Source organism: Podarcis pityusensis (genome assembly GCF_964106645.2).
Source record: "Podarcis pityusensis genome assembly, chromosome: 1".
Taxonomy (NCBI): domain Eukaryota; kingdom Metazoa; phylum Chordata; class Lepidosauria; order Squamata; family Lacertidae; genus Podarcis; species Podarcis pityusensis.
In genome coordinates, this window is record NC_138028.1 from 84505415 (window position 1) to 84531007 (window position 25593).

Consider the following 25593-nt stretch of genomic DNA (forward strand, 5'->3'; position numbering starts at 1 on the left):
TGGTGTGGCCATGGACATGCATATGGATGTACATGGCTGTTTTGAGCATGAGGAGTATGTATGGTCCTTAACTAGGGAGTGTATTCCAATCTACATGTGGCTCCATAACATGCCTGGATACTTTCCCTGGGATAGTCCAAGCCTCTCTTTTGAGATGCTCCCTCCATAGCAGTGATCTTGTATTCCAGCCACCTTTTTATCCCTGCACATATAAGCTAAGGTTGACCTTCCTATGAGTACAGTGGATCTGCAGCCATGGTATTCCACAGCATAGAGCCTTTTCAGGTGTGACGGTTGGCTGTCTGTTTGGAGGATGGGCTCCCACATCCCCTCTTGCACACAACAGGGGGCCGTGTTGCCTGCTGCTTGCCAGCCTGCACTGGTGCCCAACTATGCAGCAGGCAAACAGGGTTAAACTCATTTCCAGAGACATCATCCCTCTAGATAATCTCACATGCATGCATTTGTGCCATTTCCCAGCACACCATTGCCCTTTCTAGTCACACCTACCCCATTCAGTTCCCTCCTGTGCAGCATCCTTCCCCTCCCCCCCCCCCCCCGCTACCCAACTCTAAGCAGCTTTCTGCTTTAAAGCAAAAAGAGCCAACAAATGGCACTTTGACAGCTATTGCTGGGTAGGATCCCTCTCTAATTTGGGCTGTTCTGGAGAGAAATCCCTTAAAAAGATGCCTAGTCCCAGGCTGCTAGCTGCAGCTGCTGGATGAGAGTGATAGAACCATTTGCGTCTATCAGTTTTAGCTCTATTCTCTCCCTCCCTGCCTGCGCTGCCCCCCTCCCATGCCTTTTCACTTTTCCTGGCTATCTCAGCCAAGGAGCAGAACTGACCGGCAGTAAAGAGACCCAAGCCGATAGGCAGCATCTTTCCCCAACAGACCTAGCAGTGAGAATTTGGGCTGTTGTTCATTTGAGACATGAAAGAGCAAGTTCTGCGTATGCCTGTCTACTGGTCTCCTCAGCCTCACATTTTCCGGCATATCCCCCTCCACATTCCCTGCTTTGCCTTTTCCAGCATCCAGGCAAGGGAGAAAAAATCCCAAAGATTTTTCTGTTTTTGTTTTGCTTTGTTTGTTTGCTCTTTCTTTTTAAAATAGCTGACACTGTGGGAGCAAGAGACTCCCCTCTCCCCCAAACAGCGTGATTGTCAAAAGAGCCAGTCCAGGAAACAAACCACTTTTGACCTTTTAAGGCTTGTTTTTACATTTTTATTTTATTTTAAACACAAGCCCTCTCCCAGAAAGCCTGGGGTGTTGTCTGCAAAACACAAAACCCCCATTGCTTATAAAAATTACACCCTGCAGGAAAAAGTTCTCTCATTCCAAGTAATCGCACCCCCCTCCGCAACTCCTTTCCAACCTTTTCAAAGTAACAGCAAGAAAAGTTTTGTTAACCGGCTGCAAATGTTAAAACTCTAAGGATTAACAACAACAGCAACAAAAACCCCTAACATTATTTAGGAAGACTGGACACTTCCTAGGGTTTTGTGCCCCCCCCTCCATCCGCCAGAGCAAAGGACGTTTCCTCGTTCTTTGCAAAAAAAACTTGCTTCAGGGTGGTTCCCCCCTCCCCTTTCACTTCTCCTGTTCTTTGTTTAAAAACAAACAAACAAACCTTTATTTTGGTAACCAAACATACTTTCTTTCTGTGCTGGGGCAGCACTTAAAGCACGACAAGGGGGGTGGTAACCCATTATAGCCCTTGTCTAAAATGCTGGTGACTTTGATTTTCCTCTGTCAGTTTTGGATGTTATTCCCTTACTAAGCAGCGTCTCTCTCTCCCCTTCTCTCCCCCCCCCCCCCCAGTAATCACAAACATGCATGAAAAAGAGAGAAGGGGGGGCAAAGGGAAAGTCTTAAATCAGTCCCAAAGCCAGACAGACGTTTTAATCAAATCAAATTAGAATCAGCAGCGGTTTTGGGGTGGGGGGAAGATGAGGCGCATGGCAAGAACCCCCCGCCGCCCCATCCCCCCTCTCAAAACTGAATGAGATGCGAGCCCTTACCTGGACCCCCCCCAGCAACACATAGCATAGTAGACTCAGAGTTTGGGCTGGGGGCGACGCTGCGGGTTAGCAGGCAAACGGTTTTGTTCCGAAGCTCCTGGCGCAGAGTGAAAAAATTGCCTTTCTCCCCGGCTGGCTCTGCCCCCGGTTCCGTTCCTTTTTTTCCCTCCCCCCTTTTCCCTATTTGTTTTGGTTTGTGTTTGCTGGGTGTTAGGTGGGAAAAGTTGTCTGTACGCTTTTTTTTTTTTTTTGGTATGTGTGCAAAGTTTTCACCACTCTCTGTGTCTCTCTCTCTCTCTCCTCTTCCACCTCCCGTGATTTGCTCTTTTGATTGGTGTCCAGGAATGTAAGAATATAAAAAAGAAAAAGGGGGAAAAAAGTGCATACACCCTCTCTCGAAGCGGCTGCCTTTCCTTTTTCCCTCCCTTCCTTTTTTTTAAATCAAGTGTTAAGCAGAACCAGGTTGCTTTCAAGAATGTATTTGATGCAATTGTATACAAGCGGAGGGTCATTCATTTCTTTCTCCTTCTCTCTCTCCCCCCCCCCCACCTCTCCACCCCACATTTGCCACCCACCTCAACATACCCCACTGCAGCTCTTCAAACTTTGGGGTGGGGAGGGGCAAGAGAAAGGTAAAGGAGCCAGCAGTATGCATTTCCCTCAAAGTAAAGAAGGAAGCGGGAGAAAACTTTTGTTTTGTTTTGTTAAAGAACTATCCAGAGGAAATGCCAGCCCACCATACCCCACCCTAACCCCCTCCCAACCCCGCTCTCTAGATCTCTGGATGCTGCCAAGATTTGCTAGTGGCATTTTTTAACAAAAAAAAAAGAAGAAGAAAAAGAAGAAGGGGGGGGGGTCTTCCAGTAAATGCTGGAGAAATTGAACGTGTTTGTGAGGGCTCAGTTGAGGTTCTCAGTGGGGAGAGGTGGGCTGGCTTCCCTGCGCAGGGAGGGGAGGCCTGCAGAAAGGTACCCAGGACTCCTACCTGCTCTGAACTCCATCTGGTTAAAGCCCCAGTCCGGCGCAGCCCTTGAAGGTAGGTGTGTGGCTGGATGCTTCCTTTCACCGAGGGGTCTGCATGGAGTCTGCTGCCTCCTTTATTCTGGGCCAGGATTAATAATCCCATTTGCCAATCCCACTCACTAGGGTTTGGTTGTGGGTTTGGTTTTTGTGTGTGTGTGTGGTTTGTTGTTGTTTTTTAATTTGGTGAAGATATTCACGAAACCTTCCCTTCTACCCCCCCCCCTTTCCTCCTTTCTGACGTGTAAAGCTTTAACCACAAAGCAAAGCCCAGTCCCAGAGGGTGGGAGTATGTGGGGGGGCATGGGGGGAGGAGGAGAGGCACCGCAGATTGGCTCCTCTCCCCTACAAAGAGACAAGGCGAGGTGAGTGTGTGAAGCCACCCTGTCTAGGCTGAAATGCCAGATTTGGAAAAGGGAGGTGGAGGGAGATGGGGGGGGGGAGGAAGATGGGGGGGGAAGGGGTGGGGATAGACGGGAGAAACTGACCCATTCTCTTTCTCCACTTCTTTCGCCTTTCCTCATGCTTCCCGTTCTGACTCCCTGCAGTACTTGCCTGTCTAAGAATCCCCTTGGCCCAGACTTTTGGCCCGGTCTGCGGCAGGCTTTTTGACATCCGCGCCCCAGCCAAGTGCCAAGCAACTGGGGCCGGCGGCTGCCTTCCCACTGCCCTTTTGCAGGAAACAAAACACAATGGCTTGCCAGTGGGTTGTTGTCGGATGCTTGTCCCATTCTCACAATCGGAGTGGTGGCGTTTAGTCACCAGCAGGTGACTAAACCTCCAGGCGACAGATGTCATGAAAGGCTGATGTAGGAGTGAGTACCGAGAGATAGTTTGCTCAGCAGGCAGGCAGTCAAGGGCATTGGTAAGGGGGCCTTTTGTCTCTTTCTCTTCGCCCAGAAAAAAAAAAAAATCATACACATTTGTCTCTCATTCATCCCAGTGTTCTTCCTTCCGTTCCTTTGTGTGTAATATATACATATATAGGTTCTAATCGTAATTCATTAATCAGCAAAAGACTTGTCAGTCCTATTTCAACACAAGGCTTGTGACTCAGCACTCTGCTTTCCAACTTTAGGGGCAACCTCCCTTACGCTGGATGGACTCATTGGAAAGGGACTCTGATGAGGAAACAGGGGAGGCTGCAAAAGCTTTCAGGGGGGGCATTAGGTTTGCTACAGAGGAAGTATTCCTTTAAAAATAGCCATGCAAGTGATATGTATGGGAATGGAAACGTTAATACTGAAGTGATAGCAGCACCCTACTTAATGAAAGATAGTGTTGTATCTCTCATAGAACCCTTACAACTTAGCATAGCTTTCCCCACCCCACCAGTTCTGAGCGCTGGTTTGGTTGTTCATATTTGTCCACTTAGTATAACACTGATATGCCCCATTCATCAGGGTTTGCACACATGTAACCATGCAAGCAAGCAATTTTTTTGACAGGCCCCAGTTCTGCAGACCTTGCAGATGCAACATCTCCATTAGCAAATTGTCAGCATAAGTGGTTCTGATCCAGCAAACCTCCACTGCATTAGTTTGAGTGTTTGCATTCCGTCCCTTCTGCTACCCAGTTGCTGAGCTCTGGGATCGGTGTAGAGGTTGTTTTTTGTTGGGGCTTTTGAGCTGCGTTGAAATGTATTTTCCCCCACCCCATGTTGCTTAAAAAAGTTATCTGACAGAAGAAATTCTCTCTTTGAATTTAAATGGCTAAGAAATTGTTTATTTTCAATTACCCTTCCTTTGATTAGGACTGACTTTGCTGATGGGAGTCTTTCTAACTAGATGAGGACTTTGGAAATAAACTTCACATTTAAAATAAACTATCAAATGTTATTAAAGCTGGCATGTCAGGTATATAGCAAAAATGAAGGAAAAAAGGAACCAAAGCTTGTTTATTCACATTACTAAATATTTACATATTTTGCAAACAAGAAAAGCAAGGGAGAGAAGGGCTTTGTGCTGTACAAGGAAATCCAATCACTTCATCCAAAATTAATTGCGTTCGTGAATATATATGTTTTTTCATTGTTAAAACCTGACTCGTTATTTACATGGAAAAACTATTATAGGGCTTTGAACTTTAGGAAAGAGGGGTTGGGGGACGTATTCCTTTTTTTCCCTTGCAGGCTTTCGCGCAGTGCTTTGTGTAAAAACAAAGGCACTCACAGACACAACTAATTTTAGCATTTCCAGCCCTCCAAGAGCCTTGTGCCTCCAAAAGGTGAAATTTAGCATTTTTCTCAAATGTAGTCTGAGTTTGAACCACTCAGCATTTTAAGTCTTATAAAATGTTTTAAGCTGTGAATTCATGGGCTTTCCATTATTTATTTAAAGTAACTATTCACTTAACTGTTTCACACACCCATTTATTTCTTAGTCATTGGAGATTTATGTACCTCCAATAAGGCCAAGGTGAACTGGTATTTCTTTTGTGTACAGAATAAATAAATCTAAGGTAAGCAGCAGCAGTCCAATTTATATATTTACAAGAAACTGAGTCCTGCACAAAGCGCTGCCTTTTCTTTTTGTCTAGACAGAAGTTTACATGTTTGTAAAATGCGTAGAAGTTTTCAGGCACATCGCTGCCTAGTCCTTGTTCCATGCTGTGTTTTCTTGAGCCTGCTGCAAAAGAGTGCAAAATTAGTTGAAATGGGCTTTGAGGGTTGTATGAGGGAAGGTGCAGTGTGGGACCCAGAAAGGCATATCCCAAGTTGTGAGTTTTTGGTTCTTGAGCTAAAGAAGAGAGGCTTCTATTTGAAGATAAAATTCTTTTCTAGCAGATAAACTCTGAACCTTGAACTTCCAGATTTTATTTTATTTTTATTTTTATTTAAAAAGGGGCATTTGGGAAGCTTGGAGCGTAAAAGACACCCATCATGTGCCAAGGACATGTGAAAAATATGTGACCTGTGCTTTGTCCTTCTGTATTAAAAATGCTCTAGAGCAACAGCCAGCCCTTGAAATCAGAAGGATCCTGTAAAACAAATTGTGACTTAGCTAGAACTGACCACATGCCGTGAAACTGCTAATATGCAGTAGCAGCCAAGGAAATTTCAAAAAAGGTTTGAAAATTAATAGTGAAGGGGTTCACAACATGCTTGTTTCCCAGTACATACAAGCATATTCCTTTACAACAGGGCTGGGAGACCCTGTGGTCCTTCAGATGTTGCTGGACTACAACTCTCATCATCCTTGGCCATTGGCCATGCTGGCTGGGGCTGGTGGGAGTTGGAGTCCAGCAGCGTCTGGAGGGCCATAGGTCCCCCAACCCTACTTTTACAATATAGTTTTTTCACATTCCATGAAACATGGTGGAATAGAGACCCGGATCTAGATCACAGTTCATCAGCTTCCTGTCCTGAATAAGCAGTAGTTGGGTCCAGAAATGTAGACGAGACGCATGCCCAAAGCACACAGTGGGAATTTACAGACTGAAAGAGCAGCAGCTGTGTCATACGACCAGTTTACAAAACTTGTGAAGACAATTTGCATCCTTTGGGTCGTTATGGGTTATGTGAGTTATAATTTGGTACATCAGAACCTGGGGCAGAGCCACTCTGAATAGGAGAAAGGGCACACGTACCTTAAGAGATTTGCATTCCAGATTAACAGCCAGGCCTGTTTGGTAACTACAGCTGACCCAAAGTGCACATTATTTTGCCTTACAAGAGTAAGGGCTCATCCACATTTTGCTTATCCCGGGTCTGAGTGGTTTTCTGCTTGTCTCGTGCTTTCTAGGCACGGCATGGGTCTGAGCAGTTTACCGTTTGCCCCTTTGCTTTCCCTGGGAACACCAGCTCTTTACAGCTGAATTGGAGCAAATATCAGTCCTTGGGAAACCTAATTGACATTTACTCTGATTCGGTGATAAAGAGAGGGGTTTCCTCGGGGGGGGGGGAGCAGTGGAACAAGGGCAAGTGTGGATGAGCCCTAACACATTTGACTGTAGGTACTAATTCTAACCATTGTGGAAACCAAAAGACAAGGGGAGCCCCTTTTGCTCTCCAAAAAAATACTTGCTTCTCACAGGCAGCTTCCTTCTTAAGGCTTAAAATAATACAAATTTCTCCTCTGCCAAAAGATGTATATTCAAGTGTTCCAGGAATTGTACTTCAAAAAAGCAACCTAACCCTAATTGTGTGGTTGGGAAATACATATTAGTGTATATTTTGTGAGCTTTGTTCTCGTAAGTTTTCTTTTTCAGAACTATTGGTGAGGAATGACATATACAGGACACTGAGAATGTGGGGGAGCATTGGCTGGAGTTTGAGGAGTTATACAGAATGAAGCTCCACTTCCTGGCCACTTTAACCCACCCACAGATTACCCTGGTTTTACAACAGATTCTGCCTTCACCTTTTAAGTGTCGTTCTACAACCATGAGGTCTCAAAACATACTTTTTTAAAAGTGAGATTTTTAGGGTTCTGGCTGGAACACAGATGTTTCCCTGAAGCCAGAGCTGCTTCAGATGTTATAAAACTGGGGGAATAGACAGACAGGAAGCACGAGAGTGATGCTTTTTTTGCTCCTGCAGTTCTCTGTTGTCATCTCAAATAGAACTTTTAAATTTCACCCTCTTGGGGAGTTGCAGAAATGCCCACGGTTCCATTTCAGCTTATTCATTTCATTGCAGCAAGTGTGTATGTGTGAAAAGTCTACTTTAGATAATATGGGGGGGGGGGGGACGATGTTAGGAAGCAGGCACATAAACCCTAACCGTAGAAGCCTCTCTATGTTATGTAGATGGTTATATGCCTTGACAAAAGGACTACTCCTGCAGCATTGTCAGTGTGCTCTTTAGTTGATATATGCTCCCTTGCTAATTAATGTGGAGTAAATACCATCCTTGCTTGTTGTTTTTTATTATCCCAGCCATTAAAAAGACTGATCAAGATTGCTTCATGTGGCAACTCTTAAAAGATTTGAAAAACAAGCTTGAGTAAAGATAAAGTGCTTTAACGCTTTGCCTTTCTGCATTAAGTGATCTTGTGAATGTCTCGTTAGGTCTGCTAAATTGATCCAGCTTGGATCTGACAGCCAGATACATATAAATTCTGTTCGCTCTTTGCCTTTGCCTCAGGCAGTCTTCCATCTCCTCAGCATTCCTGGACCACATTCACACAGTTACTTTAACCAGCCATTTGCTGTGCTTAATGCTTCCTAACTCCTGTACTATTCACACTTTGAACGCAGCAGTAGGAAGAGTACGGATCCCACTTTTAATACCATAATTCTTGTTCCTTACATCTGCAGGAATATTGTGGAAATAAAACTTTCTTTCCCCCCTTTCCAGGGTGCCTCTTGACAACTGCAGAAATTATAGCTTAATTGCCCTCTAGGAAGTAGAGTTAAGAGGAATTCTGGGATACCTGCACATGACATCACTGAATGGGATCTCCTGGGGCATTAGGTAGTCTATTTCTTAAAATGCATATTAATTGTACAGAAATCAAAGTACGGTTTTTAGAACTCAGAAGTACCTAACATTGCTTTTGTGGTACTCTTGTAAATGCCACCAAAAGCAGTTCCGACTCTCTTTCCTCCCGCAGCAATGAATTGTGGCCGACTCCAGTTTGCATGTCCAAGCACCCCTTTAATGAGGAGGTGATCAGTTAAAGGCTTTCTTCTCTTTTCAGTCTCCATTAAATAACCACCAAGCATCCTGCCATCTTGCATCCTGCCGTCTTCAGCGCTTTCGTGAACTCCTTTCTATTCCTTGCTGCTGCCCATGTTTAAAATCTCTTCAGCCATTTTCCCGAAGTATTGGTACTTCATGCCATGGAATGCACTTTGCCGCCTAACCAGAGAATTGAGATATCCTCATTTCAGATTGAGATGTAGGTCAGAAAGGGACTTGCCCAAATCTGCCAGGGACGTGTCAGAGTGAAGATTTGAACCCACATTCCCCATATGTCAGGCGGGTGCTCTGGCCTTTTGAGAAGTCCTTCCAGGGAGCAGCAGGAAGTCCCTCAGCCCCACAGCCACCCTTCTGATCACTCCTGGCAGACCAGAGATTCTTCCATGGACTGTTAGAGTTTTGGAAGTTTTGAAGGCTTCTTCTTCTCTGGCCTTCTCATGAAGAAGTCAGCCTCTGCGGGTCGTGTCCTTGCTTGACACTTAGCCCAATCCCTGGCATGGAAGCATAGGGTACCACCTGGTTCACAAAGTCCTGGCAGGCTGCCTAGCTCTACCATTGGCAGCCCTGCCTCTCTCACCTCCCTCCCCCTACCCTGCTGCATCACAGGAAGCACTGTGGGTGGTTTTGAGCTCACCAGAGAGGGGTGAGTCCTTCCCCCAATCTCTAGAGGCCCAAGCACTAGCCAAACCTCCCACTGCCAATGTTTGATTGAGCTCCTTCCCAGCCTCTCTCCCCCCCCCCCCACTTCCCCAATAGCTATTCTTATTGAGTGGTTTGTTGTTGTTTTGGCAAAGGTTTAAATAAGGGCAGTGGGACAGGAGAATCATATAACATTTCTGGCTCTTCCGTCAGCCTGCAGTGATATCACTAGGAAGATTCCACAGGCATCAGGCTGAAATCCTAGCTGTTAGTACTGTAAACCAGCCTTCCCCAACCTGGTGCCCTCTAGATGTTTTGGACTACAACTCCCATCAACCTGTGCCTGATGCTCTCCAGCACACACAGGCTGTGGCTGATGGGAGTTTTAGTCTGAAATGTCTGGGGAGCTCCAGGTTGGCGAAGGTTGCTGCAAACCCTAGCAATGGCTGCTGGTTCTATTCTCCATGCTATAAATATATGCTGATGTCACAGAAAGATGCTGCTCTCTTCTCTTCCAGCCCTTCCCCTCTTGCCTCTCATTCATTCCTTGCTCCCGCTCCACCACATGCCTGTGCTGTCTTCCCACAGCTGCTCTTTTCAAGTTCATAACCCTCTCACTCGAGGTTCCCCTCTTACCTGTTTCCTATCCATCCACTAAAGGGATTGGCAAAGGAGTTGACTCTGTGACAGGGAAATGACGTCATGGGATTTTATAAGCTGACATTCCAAAGTGATTAATGGGGTTGGGTGCTCCACAGACTTATCATTTCATGTTCTTTTGGCAATCCTGGACAGGAACCACCATTGGTCACATTTGTGGGAGCTTTGCTCTACCTACAGCCACAAGTAAATTCAATACAGTGAATGCTAAAAAGAAACAACCAGATAATATACCTTTGTCATGGCGTTAAGACTTTTACTTGTAACACACAGTGAGCACTAGGATCATAGGAAGCTGCCTTATACAAAGTCAGACCATTGGCTCATTCAGTTCAGTACTGTCAACACAGACCAGCAGTAGGATTTCATGCAGGAGTCTCTCCCAGCCGTACCTGGAGATAACCAGGGATTGAACATGGGACCTTTCGTATGCAAACCATGTGCTATGCCACTGAGCTATGGCACTCAATGTTAAATGAACCAGAGGGGAAACGGCATGCTCCATTGCGGAGTGGGACCTGAGGCACAGTAGTAGCATCTCATCAGTGTCTGCAAGCCATAGAATAATGATGTGTTTGGCCCTACATACTCCTCATTCCCCGCCCCATGGCAGGCCCAAAATGTGTTGTTTTTTTCTGGCTTAAGGGTGTTTAGGTCCTAAATTGGGAGTCTGGAAAGACAATGTGCTATACAGATGGAAAGCAGCATTAGGTGCTTATGTGAGAGTTACGTGTAAATGTTATTGGTCTTTCTGTAGCAACATTATTACTCCATGTAAATATGATCAAAGCGATGGAAGTTTGGGGAGTTCCTTTACGGCTGAGAGTGAAAACCTTTGTTTTCAGTGAGATTTCTCCTGTCACCCAAATACAACAATAACATGTTTCAGGTTAAGATAAGACATTTCAGAGAAATATATCTACATTGGTCTCTTGCAACAAAAACAAGTAAGAGTCTTGTGGCACTTTAGGGACTAACAAATGGCCTAAGCTTTGTGGACTAAAATAAGATTGTGTACAGTTTTTCATTTTGTTTTGTTTTTTTTTTAAAAAAGTTGAGTAGTAGTTTAAGATGGATTAGAAAATGTTTTTCTAACTCATAATACTATAACTCAGGGACATCTGCTAAAGCTGAAGATTCAGGAAGGACAAAATAAAACCCGTCTTAGTTAAATCTATGAAATTTGCTCCCACGAGATGTAGTGATGGACACCAATTTAGATGGACAAACTTATGAAGGCTAAAGCTATCAAAGGCTTCTAGCTTTGATGGCTGTGTACTGCTTTCAGTATTAGAAGCAGTATTGCTTTGAAATACCTGTTTCTGGGGAGCACCAGTGAGGAAAGTACTTGTGATGGGACGATGAGCTGCTTGTGTGTAAAATCCTAGTCCCTCAGAGTTTGGTCAAGTTTGCAAACCTCTGTCTGTAACGGAGCCCCTTAAACATGGCTCCGTCAGTCGCTGGCAGATTCCGACAGTGGTTGCTTTCGGAATCGCTTCCAACATAAAAGCTCCTTAACGGAAACACGTCTTCTGGACTCTCTGCGTGACAGTTTCCGGCGAGGAGTGGGTGTCCCTACAGGAGGTCCTGAAACCTCCCCACTGTTTTCGCTGGAAGTGTCTCTGAGCCATCCCTCCAGCTCCCTTTCCCTCAGCTCAGCTCCTCTCCCCCTACTGGTTCCCTCTTCAGCTGCTGAGTCTCTCCCAACCTGTGTGAGCCCTTTCACTTCCCTTCCTTCCGATGGCAGTTCCCTGACATCCACCTCCCCTCCAGGGCCCCCTTCATCCCCTCTCGCCCCCTCCTCTACGGGCGGTGAGGAGGCAAAACCCCGGAATGAACTTCCTTCATCTTCCGATGTCCCGAACACTTCTCTCCACCTGTTGCGGTTCCTGGTCTCGAAGTACTCCTCCTCCTCAGAGTCCATCTCCCCTTCCCCTTCCGATTCCGAGAATCCTTCCAACTCCTCCTCCTCATCGGTGGTCCCAAAGTATTCCCTCCGGAACCTCTCCACAGGCTGAGGTTTCCTTGGGAACCTTTGATGGAACGTTTCTATCAATACCTCGTCATTGATATTTTCTGCCATTACCCAAGTGTTTTCTGACTCCGGTTCTCCTTCCCACGCTACCAAATACTCCACCTGATCCCCCTTCCACCTGGCGTCGAGGATTTCTGCCACATGGCTGCTGCATTCCCTTTCTTCTATGACCGGTCCCCGAGTGGCCATCCCTTCTCGTCCCCCCTCATACGGTGACAGTAACGACCTGTGAAATACTGGGTGCAGTTTCATGTGGTTGGGTAACCGGAGCCTGAAAGCCACTGGGTTGACCTGTTGAATGACCTCAAAGGGACCCAATCTCCTGGGTCTTAATTTCTTACAACCTCCTTTGAACGGCAACCCTTGGGTTGACAGCCACACCCTATCTCCCACCCTTATGGTTTCACCTTCCCTTCGGTTCTTGTCTGCCTGCCTCTTGTATTCTTCCTTCGCCCTTTCTAAGTTGAGTTGGAGCTGACGATGGATTGCTTCCATTTCTTCTACAAAATGCTCGGCTGCCGGGACACCCCATCTCTCCCCTTCTCCCCCTGGGAAAGCCCTGGGATGACACCCATAATTAGCCAAGAAGGGGCTCATCCCTGTGGACACATTCTCGGCATTGTTGTAGGCAAATTCCGCCAGCGCCAACTTTTCTACCCAGTCATTCTCTCTGTCATTGACATAACACCTCAGGTATTGCTGGAGGACCCCGTTTGCTCTTTCCGCCTGCCCGTTGGTTTCAGGGTGCCGGGCAGTCGAAAAGTTGACCTCCACCTGCAGTAAGCTCATGAGCTTCCTCCAGAACCTGGAAGTAAATTGTTTTCCTCGGTCTGAGACCACCCTCAATGGCACCCCGTGCAACCTAAAAATGTGTTCTACAAATAACTTCGCTGTCTCTTCCGCCGTGACTGCATGCGAGCAGGCTACAAAGTGGCACATCTTTGTTAGTAGGTCTACCACCACCATGATGGCTGTTTTCCCCTTGGACTTCGGCAGATCAGTCATAAAATCTATCGACACTGCCTCCCAAGGTCGTTCTGGGGTTGGTAAGGGTTCTAATAGCCCCGCCGGTGCCCGCCTCTCCCCTTTGGCTCGCTGGCATTGCTCACACCCTCTTACATACTCCCGTACATCTTCCCTCACCTTAGGCCACCAAAATTCCCTGGTGACCAACCACATGGTTTTGTGTTGTCCAAAATGCCCCGCCGTGGGGCTGTCGTGCAACTGCTTGAGTACCCTCCCCCTTAAGTCTCCTTCAGGGATATACAGTGCCCCTTTGTAATACAAAGCTCCATTTCTTTCCTCGAAACCCCCTGGTTCCTCTCCCTCACCCCTAAGACCTCTGAGCTTATTCTGGGCGTATTCATCATTCTCTGTTTCCTCTACCAGTTCTCTTTGTCCCACCAATGCCGCCCCACACACCCAGCGGTCCTCTGGAATGACATGTCTCTCTTCGGGTGCTCCCTCCCCCTCCAAATATTCAGGTTTGCGTGAGAGAGCGTCCGCCCTAATGTTCTCTGGGCCTGGCACGTAACAAATCTCAAAGTTAAATTTGGAGAACTCCTGGGCCCATCTCACTTGCCGTTGGTTGAGCACTCGTGCCGTCCTCCAATACTCTAGGTTCTTGTGGTCAGTGCACACTTGCACCTTATGTTGTGCGCCAATTAGCAGGTGCCTCCATCTCCGGAACGCCTCATGAATGGCTAGTAGTTCTCGGTCATACACCGTGTAGTTCCTCTCGGATTTGTTCAGCTTTCGCGAAAAAAAGGCACACGGTCTCCACTCTGACTCCTCCTTCCCTGGCTGCAGAAGCACCGCCCCAATCGCTCTGTCTGATGCGTCAGTTTCCACTCTCATCGGTTTTTGTAAATCCACATGCAGGAGTTGTTGTTCCGAGGCGAAGGCCCTTTTTAGTTCCTCAAATGCTCGCTCCGCCTCCTCAGTCCAAACGAACTTCTTCTTACTGCTGAGACAGTCCGTAATGGGCGCCGTCAGGTGGGCAAAGTTTCGGATGAACTTACGATAGAAGTTCCCAAATCCTAGGAACCTCTGCACATCCTTCCTTGTTTTGGGTGTTTTCCATTCCAGCACCGCCTGGACCTTGCCGGGATCCATGGCCAATCCCTTGTCTGACAGGCGATACCCCAGGAATTCCACCTCCTTGGTATGAAACTGACACTTCTCCAGTTTCACCCACAGCTGGTTGGCTTGCAGCCTGCTCAACACTTCTCTGACGTCTCTCACATGCTGCTCCTCATTCTCAGAATACACCAACACGTCGTCTAAGAAGGCCACACAATTCTTGTAAAGCAAAGGCCCCAGGACGTGGTTCATAAACGATTGAAAGCACGCGGAGCCTCCTTGTAGGCCGAAGGGCATAACTAAATATTCAAATGCCCCCAAAGGGGTGAACATGGTGGTTTTCCATTCATCCCCCTTCCTTATTCGTATCAGGTTGTACGCCCCCCTTAGGTCCAGTTTAGTAAAAATCTTTCCCTTCCTGACCCTTGTCAAAATGTCGTCAATCCTGGGCATAGGGAAAGCCACTGGTTCTGACACTGCATTTAAGGCCCTGAAGTCACACACAAGCCTCGGCTTGTTCGTGTGTTTTTTATCCACAAAAAACACTGGGCTGCCCCCCACCGCCCTGGACTCTCTGATGAACCCTCTCTTCAGGTTCTTGTCAATGAACTCTCTTAGCTCCTGCATCTCTCTGTCTGACATGGCGTACAGCTTGCCTACAGGGAGCTGTGCCCCAGGGAGTAAATTGATTTGACAGTCAAAGGGTCTGTGCGGGGGTAGTTGGTCAGCTTCCCTTTCGCTGAAGACGTCGCGGAGATCTGCGTATTGTCGTGGTACCTTCACGTTCTCCGTTACTTCAGTCCCTGCTAGGGTGGCTTGGGCCCCTGCCAAACCCTTTCCCTCTTTGCAGTGTTCTAAGCAATGTGCTGAACCAAAAGAAACCACTCTCTGATGCCAGCCCACCAGCGGATCATGTAACGCTAGCCAGCTCATCCCCAATATAATGGGAGCTCCTCCCAAGGTGGCCACATTAAACGCTATCAGTTCGGTGTGCCTTGCCACCTTCATTATCATTGGGACGGTCTGCAAGCTGACTTCTCCTCCCAACAGCTCCCTGCCATCGATCGTGGTCACCTGCAGGGGGTTGCTTAAAGGGATCGTCTGTATCTGGTGTTCAGCTGCAAACTCTTTGCTCATGAAATTGCAGGAGCTGCCTGAGTCCAACAGCGCCTTTATCTTTAGAGGGTGTCCGTTTGGCAGCTCTAGCGCCACTTCTATCACTAGGGCGGGTTTAGGAGGTTCTGGCGTGGGCACTTTCACTGCTCTTTGGCCTGGCTGCTGTGCCCCGACGGTGGCAGCCAGGCGTTGGCTTTTACTTGCTTCGGTATTTCTTCCTCTCTTCCCTCCACAGCTCCTACCATCCCTTGCCATTCCTTCCTCTGGGGGCAGACTCTGGCAAAGTGACCTGGCTGTTGGCAGAGATAGCATTTCCGGGCGCCTTTTCCCTCCTTCTTTCCCCCCTCACTGGGCTTTGAAACTGCGCGCGCGCGCGCTGTTCCGATTTCCATCGGCTCTGCCGGCGGGAAAGTTGGCTCTGGAATGTCTGGAATGCGGAACTCCTTCCAACGTTCCCCCTTCCCTTCCCGCCTCTCCAATGCTCTCGCCTCCTGGCGCGCTCCTATGGTCAGCGCTGATTTGGTCAGCTGGTCCATAGACTCCGCCCTGGGCGCCCGGGAAAGTTCGTCTTTCACAGCCGAAGAAAGCCCTTCTTCAAAGAGCATTTGAATGGGTTCCGCCGATAGATCCCACCCCAATTTATGGATCAACATGGTGAACTCAGTCCAGTACTCACGGACAGATCGGCTCCCCTGTTTGCAAGCCATTAACTGTCTGCGGACCACTCCCTGTTCAATATCGCTGGAAAACATCAGATCCATGGCGCGAAAGAACTTCATCGTGTCCTTTAGGACGTCACTATTCGCTGCCATCAGGGGTCTAACCCAGTCTCTCGCCCCCTTTTCAAGATGCCCAATCACGAAAGCCACTCGTGATTCCTCGTCAGGGAATTCATCAAACTGCAGATTGAGGGCATATTGCATCTCTGTCCGAAAGCCATGATAGTCTTTGGGCTCCCCCCCAAACTTCTGCACCAATCCTGGTACCTTTCTGACGAGCTGGGTGTCTTTCCCCTTTTTGTCTGCATCCTGAGCCCTCCTCTCCTCAAGCCTCGCCGTCTGCAGCGCTAGCTGGACCTCCAACACCCGGTACCTTTCTTCCAGGCTTGGACCCGCTCCAGCTCCTGCTTCTCCGGTTCCGGCTGGGTTGCTCATGATGCCTTCTCCTGCACAAGCTGCTCACGGAGACTGTCGGAATGCTGTGATGGGACGATGAGCTGCTTGTGTGTAAAATCCTAGTCCCTCAGAGTTTGGTCAAGTTTGCAAACCTCTGTCTGTAACGGAGCCCCTTAAACATGGCTCCGTCAGTCGCTGGCAGATTCCGACAGTGGTTGCTTTCGGAATCGCTTCCAACATAAAAGCTCCTTAACGGAAACACGTCTTCTGGACTCTCTGCGTGACAGTTTCCGGCGAGGAGTGGGTGTCCCTACAGGAGGTCCTGAAACCTCCCCACTGTTTTCGCTGGAAGTGTCTCTGAGCCATCCCTCCAGCTCCCTTTCCCTCAGCTCAGCTCCTCTCCCCCTACTGGTTCCCTCTTCAGCTGCTGAGTCTCTCCCAACCTGTGTGAGCCCTTTCACTTCCCTTCCTTCCGATGGCAGTTCCCTGACAGTACTGTTCTACTTAAGTCCTGCTTGTGGACTTCCCATGGGCATATGGTTGGCCACTGTGAGAACAGGATGCTGGACTTTTGGCTCGTTTCTGTTCCTATAAGAGGCAGGGAATGAGTTACAGGATCATCTTAAAGCATCTTAAAACACAACTAGCCATGCATCCCCATCTTGTCCGTTAAAATCTCTTCATCAGTACCTCTGCAATCTCTGAACAAGTTCTGAAAACCCCTTTAACTCTGACCTGCTTGCCAATTTCCCTTTTCAGCTACTGCTGCTTACCCTCCTCTGTGAGAACAGGATGCTGGCTTAAATGGGCATTGGGCCTGATCCAGCAGGGCTCTTTTTGTGTTCTTAAGCTGAAAGGAATCTGGGGGAAACACAGGTAATGTGACAATAATTTTCATAACATATGCACAAAAGTGCCTTCGTTTTCATGTATCCCATCTGAGCAGATTTAGGTAAGCCTTTTAAAAAACAAAAACCTTAGGCTGCTGCATTTTGTTTTGTTTTTTAAACCAAAGACTATTTGAGGAGAAAGGGGTTTTGTCAGTAGTTGTTCACTCCATGTTGGTAACTTCCCTATTTCAGTGTTACTCTCATCACTCATTTTATAGCCCCTGGCTCTGTTTACAGCAACCGTTAAATGCTGCCCTAACTAGAGAATTACTCATTCCCCCACAGGGTGTCCTACATCACTCCTTCCTTTATCAACAAGTGTCATTTATCTTCACAACATCTCATCTTGATTAGCTAAAACGCTATAATGATGAAAATGCTCCTTTAATTTGGGGTCCCCTCCTTAAGATTCATGCCCTGATTAGTAGTGGTTGTTACACAGCATTGTCTTGTGTTCAGCACTTGGAATTCCCTTACTACACCCTAGGATCTCAAACAGTGGAGCAAATGTCTTCGGGATTTATGCAGGAAGCCTGTGGAGAGGAGGGCAAGAGTTCCCTCACTACTTACATACACAGATGCACAACCTTTAACATTCTTGTGTCCCATTTTGCAGACCCTCCTTTGTAGCTTTCTATACAGTAGTACCTCAGTTTAAGAACAGTCCTGTTTAAGAAAGAGTCGGTTTACGAACTCCGCAAAACCAGAAATAGTGTCTCGGTTTGCAAACTTTACCTCGGTCTAAGAACGGAATCTGAACGGTGGAAGGGCACTGGCGGTGGGAGGCCTCATTAGGGAAACAGTTTTGGTTTAAGAACGGACTTCCAGAATGGATAAAGTTCGTAAACAGAGGTACCACTGTATGTACATTTGTGTGCCCAAGGATTCCTGTGAACAAGTTGTGAGCAAATTGTTGATAACTTGCTTGGAACCTTGCACGTCTTAACATATAAAGTGTCTGTGAGCCCTGAGTTACGCATTCTGAACATCAGTGGGGAACAAACAGTTAGTCATCACAAAACTTCGCAGTCATGTGGGTTATGCACCTAGCAAGATAATTTGACTAGTCTTTCATGTCAACTATGGCCAAGGCAAGTTCCGTTTTGCATACAAGCAAGGCAGGTGTTCTTAAAAGGTAACAGCCTCAGCTCCTGCAACAAAAAGTATTTGCTCTGAGTACAATATTGATGTGGAATGAACAAACTACATCATGGAAAAGCTAGCATGAAATTACATAACAAGAACTAGGTGTGTGCAGACACACCTCAAAACAGGAGTGGGCGGGTGCGTTTTTATCTCCTGCCAGGCTTACTTCCACATTCATCTTGCAATTTAGGATGTGTTTGCTTCCTTTTCCAGTTCTGATTTAGGCTTCATGTCCTCCTCTTCCTCCCCCCCCCCCAATGTTAGCAGGGCTGTCCGTTTTAAAGAACAACTTGTACAGTTATGCAATTAAAAACTTACTTGGTGCTTAAAATAAATAAATTAAAATCTGCTCTCATGAAAGGGGGTTGTTTCTTGGTGATAACATAGATACTAGCCTATCAGCCCCAGCCACAAAACACTTCTAAAGGAAACTCCTTGGATCTTGATCTTGAAGAAAGTCTTGTGTGCCTGATCAAAATGGTGTGAGTGCCCTGCTTTGGACTCCACTTGTTCTTAGGCACACCTGTTTACACCTGGCGTCATCTTAGTATATATTGACAAAGAGACAGAGGTAAATTGCACCAAATCTCTGCCATTGCCATTGAAAGTCTGAGCTGGCAAACTTATTTCAGAAGAAGGGTGCTTTTTATTAGATTTTTAAATGACATTTTGTGAGATCATGGGGATTCACAACTGTTATTGGTTTGGCCCCAAAACAGTATTTCAGTTCTTTGAAAGGTGAATTTTAATCCCACTCTAGGAAGGCAGGTTCATTCCTCCAAAGAAGCCATAGCTCATTGGTAGAACACAGGGCACGTATCCCAGCTCACTGTCTGGCACAGCAGGTTCTGAGTAGCAGGCCTTGGAAAGCCCCAAGCCCTTGGACAGGCATTGCAGCAAGGTGAGCTGCTTGAGCCAATGGCATGATGAGACTGTGGTGAAGCAGCCATGAGATTTCTTCAGAATACTGTACATGTTGCTTGCAGCCGCTCATTTTATCATGCCATTGCAAAAACTCCCCAAAGTGGACTGAGCAACAGCACAGTAAGTGTGAAGAAAGTTGGATGGGGAACACATGCGTGACTGTTGAATCCACTACATGGATTCATCCGACCTACACAAATGCCAAATTAATCATGGAAATTAACATATAGGCAATTTTTCAATGGGTTTCTCAGTGTGATGGGAATCTAGAATTCCCTTTGGTATCCCAGGGTTGCTTCCATGCTAGAGTGCTGCCAAGGCATTGCTTTTCCATAGTTAATTGGAAGGCAGCAGAATTAAATTAGCAGTTCTACACAAGGATTATATTATCCAGCAATGCCCTTCTCCGTGGCCAAGATCTTGCTATAATGTTTACTTAGAATTAAAGGTTCCCAGCAACATTAATTATAAGTGCAACCCTATGCTCAGAAGCCCCATTGAGTCTGATGGAACTTCTCAGATAAGTATTAGAGTTTTGCAATTCAGGTTTCCTGTTTGCAGGTTTTGCTTGTTCCATGACTTTCTGAGGATTGGTAATGAATGACCCTTCAGTAGCCAAGTTCTGTTTCTGTATGGAGTGAGAAGCATTAATTACTTAAGCCATCATTTTTTTGCTTCCATATATGCAAAATACTATTTCAATTAAAGATTGGGAGGGGAAGTATTTTAGTAACTCTTGTTACCTTCTAAACTCCTGAAATGGAAGAAGTAAAAGGAAATTTGGTGCTAATTGCCCATCTTCAATCAACAGGAAGCCATAAAACAGGTAGAACTTGCAAACAGAAAATTTTAATGAAAAGTACAGAAGCTCATTTTTTAAAAAACTGCCACATGTCATCCTCCCCCCGGCCATCCATGAACTGACAACAGAAAATACTGAAATGCAGTGAGCTGATAAAAGATGTATGGATGTTCCATAAAAAATCTAATGAAAAGGGTAAGTGGGGAAGTAGTCTCTGATCTGTGGTGGTTTTAGAACCTTAATCTATATAGTGACCATTGCTTTTTCCTTCATCTTGCATTCTTCTCATTGATCCTATCAACTTAGCATATCAAAATATCATGTATTCCTACTGTGGCCAAAGAAATAAGACAGTGCCTTTATTAATCTATTTATTGTTACCCATGTGTTTTAACCTTTCTTGGAAATAATTATACATACCAGACAAGATGTTGAATTCCTGGAGACCACCCACTCCACTGGATACCATCTTCAATTATAATGTACAGTAGAGATGGAGAACTTGTGACCCGCCCTCCAAGGTGTTGTGGGACTCACCCCCAGGCAGCGTGGCCAAAAAGATGGAAGCTGTAATCTATAGGAGGGTCACAGGCTCCCCATTCCTGATATACAACGAGAATGGTAACCAACCTCCATAGAGACATTTTGGCAAAGGAGTTGCTGCGGTCAGTCCTAAGTTAATTGGGAATCGGTCAGTTGTGATGAAACTGCATTTGCAACCAACCACTTATTTCAACTGGAAACAGCCATTAAAAAAAGGAACAGTTTTTCATCATGATTTGATCTGCCTACACAAACCTCTTCTTCACATTGCTGCCAGTCAGATTTTAGCTGACACTGTCTAGGATTCAATTTGGATAAGACAGTTTCAGCCATCTTAGCCTAGTAACAACAGTACCTAAAATTTATAGGGTGTGTCTCAAGCACTTTACATCTCAACAGTTTGTACAGCCATCTGATAAAGCAGTTCAGTAGTATGATATCGCTGAGGAAAGAGACACAATGGCTTACAACTTTGGGTGGGTGCTCCCCCTAAAAAAAAGATCAAGTTCTGGCACCTCTTTTTCTAGGGAAAAAAAGCCCTGGATTCTACCCTTCACAGCCAGCAGGAGGAATCCTGCAAACAGCAAGATACTCCCTGCTTGTTGGCACTGCAGCACCCCCTGGCGGTCAGGAAACACACCTCTGTGTGGATTTCCCTCAGACTTCCCATCCGATTGCTGGCTCGCTCAGAGTGCAGACAACTTGGCAATCTCTTCTGCCAAGTTCTTAAAAGTCTCTGCTAAGCATGCATAAGCTGCAATGTTTTGGAGGCTTCCAATCTGGCCAAATGTGGGCAGATTTTCCTGAGGCCGACAAAAGCAAGGCTCTTGCGTAACACCAAAGTGAGACCTGTCTGTTGCCAAATTTCAAGTCCTTGCTCCAAAGCACAGAGGTGCTGGAATTTCTCAATGAAAACGTCGGAAGAACTAGGCTTGGGGTTTTTTAAAAAACAAAAAAACACACACATGCATTTTGTGCCTCGGGCCCATCATTCCCATTATGACTGCAACTTTTTCTTTTTAAAAAATCAGCCCAAGGGAAACACTGGTGACTGCACAGCTTTTGCATTGATGGTTATAATTGGGCAAAGATATGAGGAACTGGAAATGGTCTTATAGCGGAAAGTTAAGCAACCTCAATAGACGTCATTGGCAGCTTCAGTTTGAATGAAAGCCGAGTTGGAACATCTAATGTTACAGTTTTCCAAACTTTTTTTTAATGGTTTGCCCCCTCATTTCTATGGTTACTATATACAAGATCCCCAAATCTTGGCAACATAACATCTGTATGGTGCAGTTCAAGTTTGTATACTCTGTGTATCAAGTTTACCACCTAGTTAACCTATCTGAATAACTTCCAGCAGGTTATCTCTTGCTCTCTTTCATATTGCCAGAAGCAGCAAAGGAAAGGGCAGTGTGGTGTGATAGCTAGTGAACTAGCTTTGGAATGTTCTTATCCCTACTTGGCTTTAAAGCTTTGAGCAACATGTTCTCATCACTGACAGGTTGGTTGTTAGAGAAAGCAAAGGAATAAGAAAGCATGTAATAAATCCATTAATTATAAGAAAAAGCGGAATGAAATAGCTTACCTAATTTTCACTGACAAAGAAAAGGAGCTTCTCACATCAGTCCTAATTCTTTTCTTCAAAATTCTCATTACCCCCCCCACCCTTTCTCCCTGTGCATTTAAAAGTACGAAGGACTCATCCACACGGGAGCTAAATTTAGATATGAAGCTGCTTGTGCATCTTTTTTGTGGCATCCACACAGCATCCTCCTCACCCTGCTAAATTCAGATTTTCTGATCTGCAGATAATCTAATAAGAGAAGAAAATCCAGTAAGAAATTGCAAGTTGTCCAACTGTGGACACACAAAAACATGTTATGTGAGCAGGTTTTTTTACAGGTGTGCTGGCATTTTGCTGTGTGTCGACCCTGTTGTTGTTATTTTGCCTACTATGCAAATTTTTCAATGTGTTCAGTTCTAGAATTCTTAATATTTATGACTGTACAGAATAGCATTGACATTGGCTTTCCGTCTCATCAATAAATGCTATTTTGCCCACTAACCACTACTCCTGGAAAAAATTGGATACTTATTACTTACATACTTTTACTCAGAAAAAAGTTGCACTTTCTTCAGTGGGATTTGGTTCTGAATTAGAGTACAATCCTTAGTATTTAAATAAGTGATCCTGCTTCTTATCCTTGCATGTATATATGCTCATCTACAACAACTACCAGACTTTTAGAAGACATCTGAAGGCAGCCCTGTTTAGGGAAGCTTTTAATGTTTGATGTATCATAGTATTTTAATATTCTTTTGGAAGCCGCCCAGAGTGGCTGGGGAAACCCAGCCAGATGGGCGGGGTATAAATAATAAATTATTATTATTATTATTATTATTATTATTATTATAAGCAGACATCATTCTACAACACAAAAAGTTTGTGAGTTGCACAGTCAAAGATTTTGACTATCTCTCTTGGCCTCTCTTTTCCCAAGTTGATCCCAAGTACTCAGAGGAAGTACGAAGTTTTAAAGTAATGGGTGCAGATTGCCCCCTACTGTCCAAGGAAAGAGGGGAAAACAACAGAAACTTCATACCAAAAAGCCTTCCAATTAAGAAGTAGCCAATAAAGGATGCTTCCAGTCTGTCACTATTTTGGGGTGGAATTCAGTCACATACCAGCAAATTCAGATTGGACTTTGCAATAAGGAAAGTGATGGTGAAATGCAATGGAAAGTGTGGAATAATGCTTGATACAACATTATATAACCTCCCTGCAAACAAATCAATATGAATGCTCATTAAATAGCCCCTGTCGTCAAATCTCCCCACAAACAAATCAGGATAAATAATAAACAGGTCAACAGAAGCGCCCCAATATGTTTTTAAATAAGAATAGAATGGACAATCATTTTGATCTGAAAGCAGTATAGTAGCATATACCTAGTAGCCAATCAAATTGACAAAAGTAATTACAGTTGTACCTTGGAAGTCAAACAGCCTAGTTCTCGAACATTTTGGCTCCCGAACTATCAAAACCCAGAAGTGACTGTTCCGGTTTTTGAACCTGCTTTTGGAAGCTGAACATCCGATGGTGCTTCCACAGCTTCCAATTGGCTGAAGGAGCTTCCTGAAGCCAATCAAAAGCCGTGCTTTGGTTTTGGAAGGCGAACGGACTTCCAAAACAGATTCCATTTGACTTCCAAGATACGACTGTATTTGTAGCCTGTTCTACAATTGCACTCGGAGCAGCCCTCATTAAAAAATATCATGCAAGTGCATTTTGAAACAATTAAAAATTAAAAGAAGAAAATACAAACCAACTTTAAAAACAAAACAAAACCCTAAGTTAGTTTTAATCAGTTAAGAATATTTTTATTGTGTGCAACCAATGACCATTACAATGAAACTCACAAAAAGCAAACAATCCTATCTAAGAGTAAGTTCTTAAAACATACAGTTCTCATAATCATTTAGATTAAAACAATCACCTTGGCAGCTAAGATTGTGTTGGGTCAAAAATGTAGCCCATAAGTTTCTCATTGCTAGTAAATTAAAAGCTGTAGTAGAAAACAAAATGAACTACTCAGCCAGCAACCATCAAATTTTGCAGAGAAGTTTTTAATTGGTCGATTACAAGCTACCTTTTCAGCTCCTGTCTAAAGTAGCTTAGAGAAGAGACCAAGCAGATCTCAACTGCAAGGGCATTCTGGAGCCAATCCCTTTATTTATGCCATGACTATAGAATAAATTCAGATGGACACACACATCTATTCACAGTATATATACTCATCTGAAAATGTATGTGAGTGTTTGGTGGGGTTATAACATTTCAATCGGACATTTGCCAAATTTACAATAAATTGTTGATGTCTTTACAAGTCTTCAGGTCATCTCTTGAAGTGGGTCAAATCACGAATAAGGAACGCAGAGCCCTCCAGTTGTTGCTGGACTACAATTCCCATCATCCTTGGCCACTGACCTTGGTGGCTGAAGCTGGAGTGCTACAGGTTCACAATCCTTGTTCTAAAGGATATGTTTGTTTTGTGCTGTAGTTAATAAGATGTATTCATTTTCTTTTAGAGGAGGGATTGGGAACCTGAAGCCCTCCAGAAATTGTCGGACTCCCAACTCCCAACAGCGCCATTGCACAAACTGGTCTCACATGTTGTTGGATATCTCCTATTATTCAGAACTTTAAACTATGACACTCAGGCTGTGTACACACTAACCCATTTCTAGCAAAATAATAATAATATAGATTTTCTCTCTAGAATTGTTCATGATCATCCTCAACATGTTGCTTTCAATCTAGATTGATTCTAGATCCTGCCATCCAGAAGAGTCGGTGTGGTTACCTGAAAAATCCTCCCCTTGATTATTCCCTGCACATACCCCACATGAATGAAGAAAGAAATGGTGATTGTGATCTTTGTATACACCCCCCCCCAAAGCATCATTGGACAAGTGTAGATACACCTCTGCATTTCTGGGACCACCTACATCTGTTTTCAAGTGGACACATATCTGCAGTGAGCTTTTATTTTCAAAATGAAAACAGTTTCCCAAGAAGTGCTTTTCTGAGGCAGAAAAATATATAGATCTGGACTGTGTGTGAACTATGTAAAAAAACAACAAGGTACTCAGTTTCCACTGATTCTAGAAGTAAAGTGTCATGTGTATGCAAACCTCAGACAACCAAGTTAAGTAGAGATCTGTGTGACAGATCTTGACTATTCCAAACAATTTATGCAGAAAGCATAGTTGACAGCTACAAAAGAACAGAAGACACAGTTACTTGAGCATGGACAGAGAAGGATAAGAAAAATAAAGCCTAACATTCAACATACATATCTTTTTAACATGTAGTATACATAAATATTGGCACCACCTATATGATGTACCAGCTAGCCAGGACAAACAGACCGTAGCCTATAAGAGAATGAAA

At 45.1% G+C, this 25593-nt stretch overlaps 1 protein-coding gene and 1 long non-coding RNA gene across 6 annotated transcripts in view; one reads left to right on the forward strand and one right to left on the reverse strand.

Annotated features, from left to right (window-relative positions):
- CLCF1 (cardiotrophin like cytokine factor 1) overlaps positions 1-3353 on the reverse strand; it is a 54781-nt gene extending 51428 nt beyond the window's left edge. For 2 of the 3 annotated variants that reach the window (XR_013984671.1, XM_081000635.1), the window contains exon 1: positions 2021-2316. Coding sequence is in view for 2 of the 3 variants with exons in the window: in XM_081000635.1 (XP_080856761.1) it covers positions 2021-2048 (28 nt within the window). In the remaining variant the exon portion in view is untranslated. Of the gene's footprint in view, positions 1-2020; positions 2317-3005 lie in introns of those variants that run through there. The other variant, XM_081000637.1, reaches the window with a different exon arrangement.
- The window catches only part of LOC308474416, a 42691-nt gene that overhangs the window by 11548 nt on the left and 5550 nt on the right, over positions 1-25593 (forward strand). The window contains exon 3 of one of the 3 annotated variants that reach the window (XR_013984712.1): positions 24961-25091. The exons of 1 other annotated variant lie outside the window; for it this stretch is intronic. This is a non-coding gene — a long non-coding RNA (uncharacterized lncRNA). Of the gene's footprint in view, positions 1-17090; positions 18218-24960; positions 25092-25593 lie in introns of those variants that run through there. One more of the 3 variants, XR_013984713.1, reaches the window with a different exon arrangement.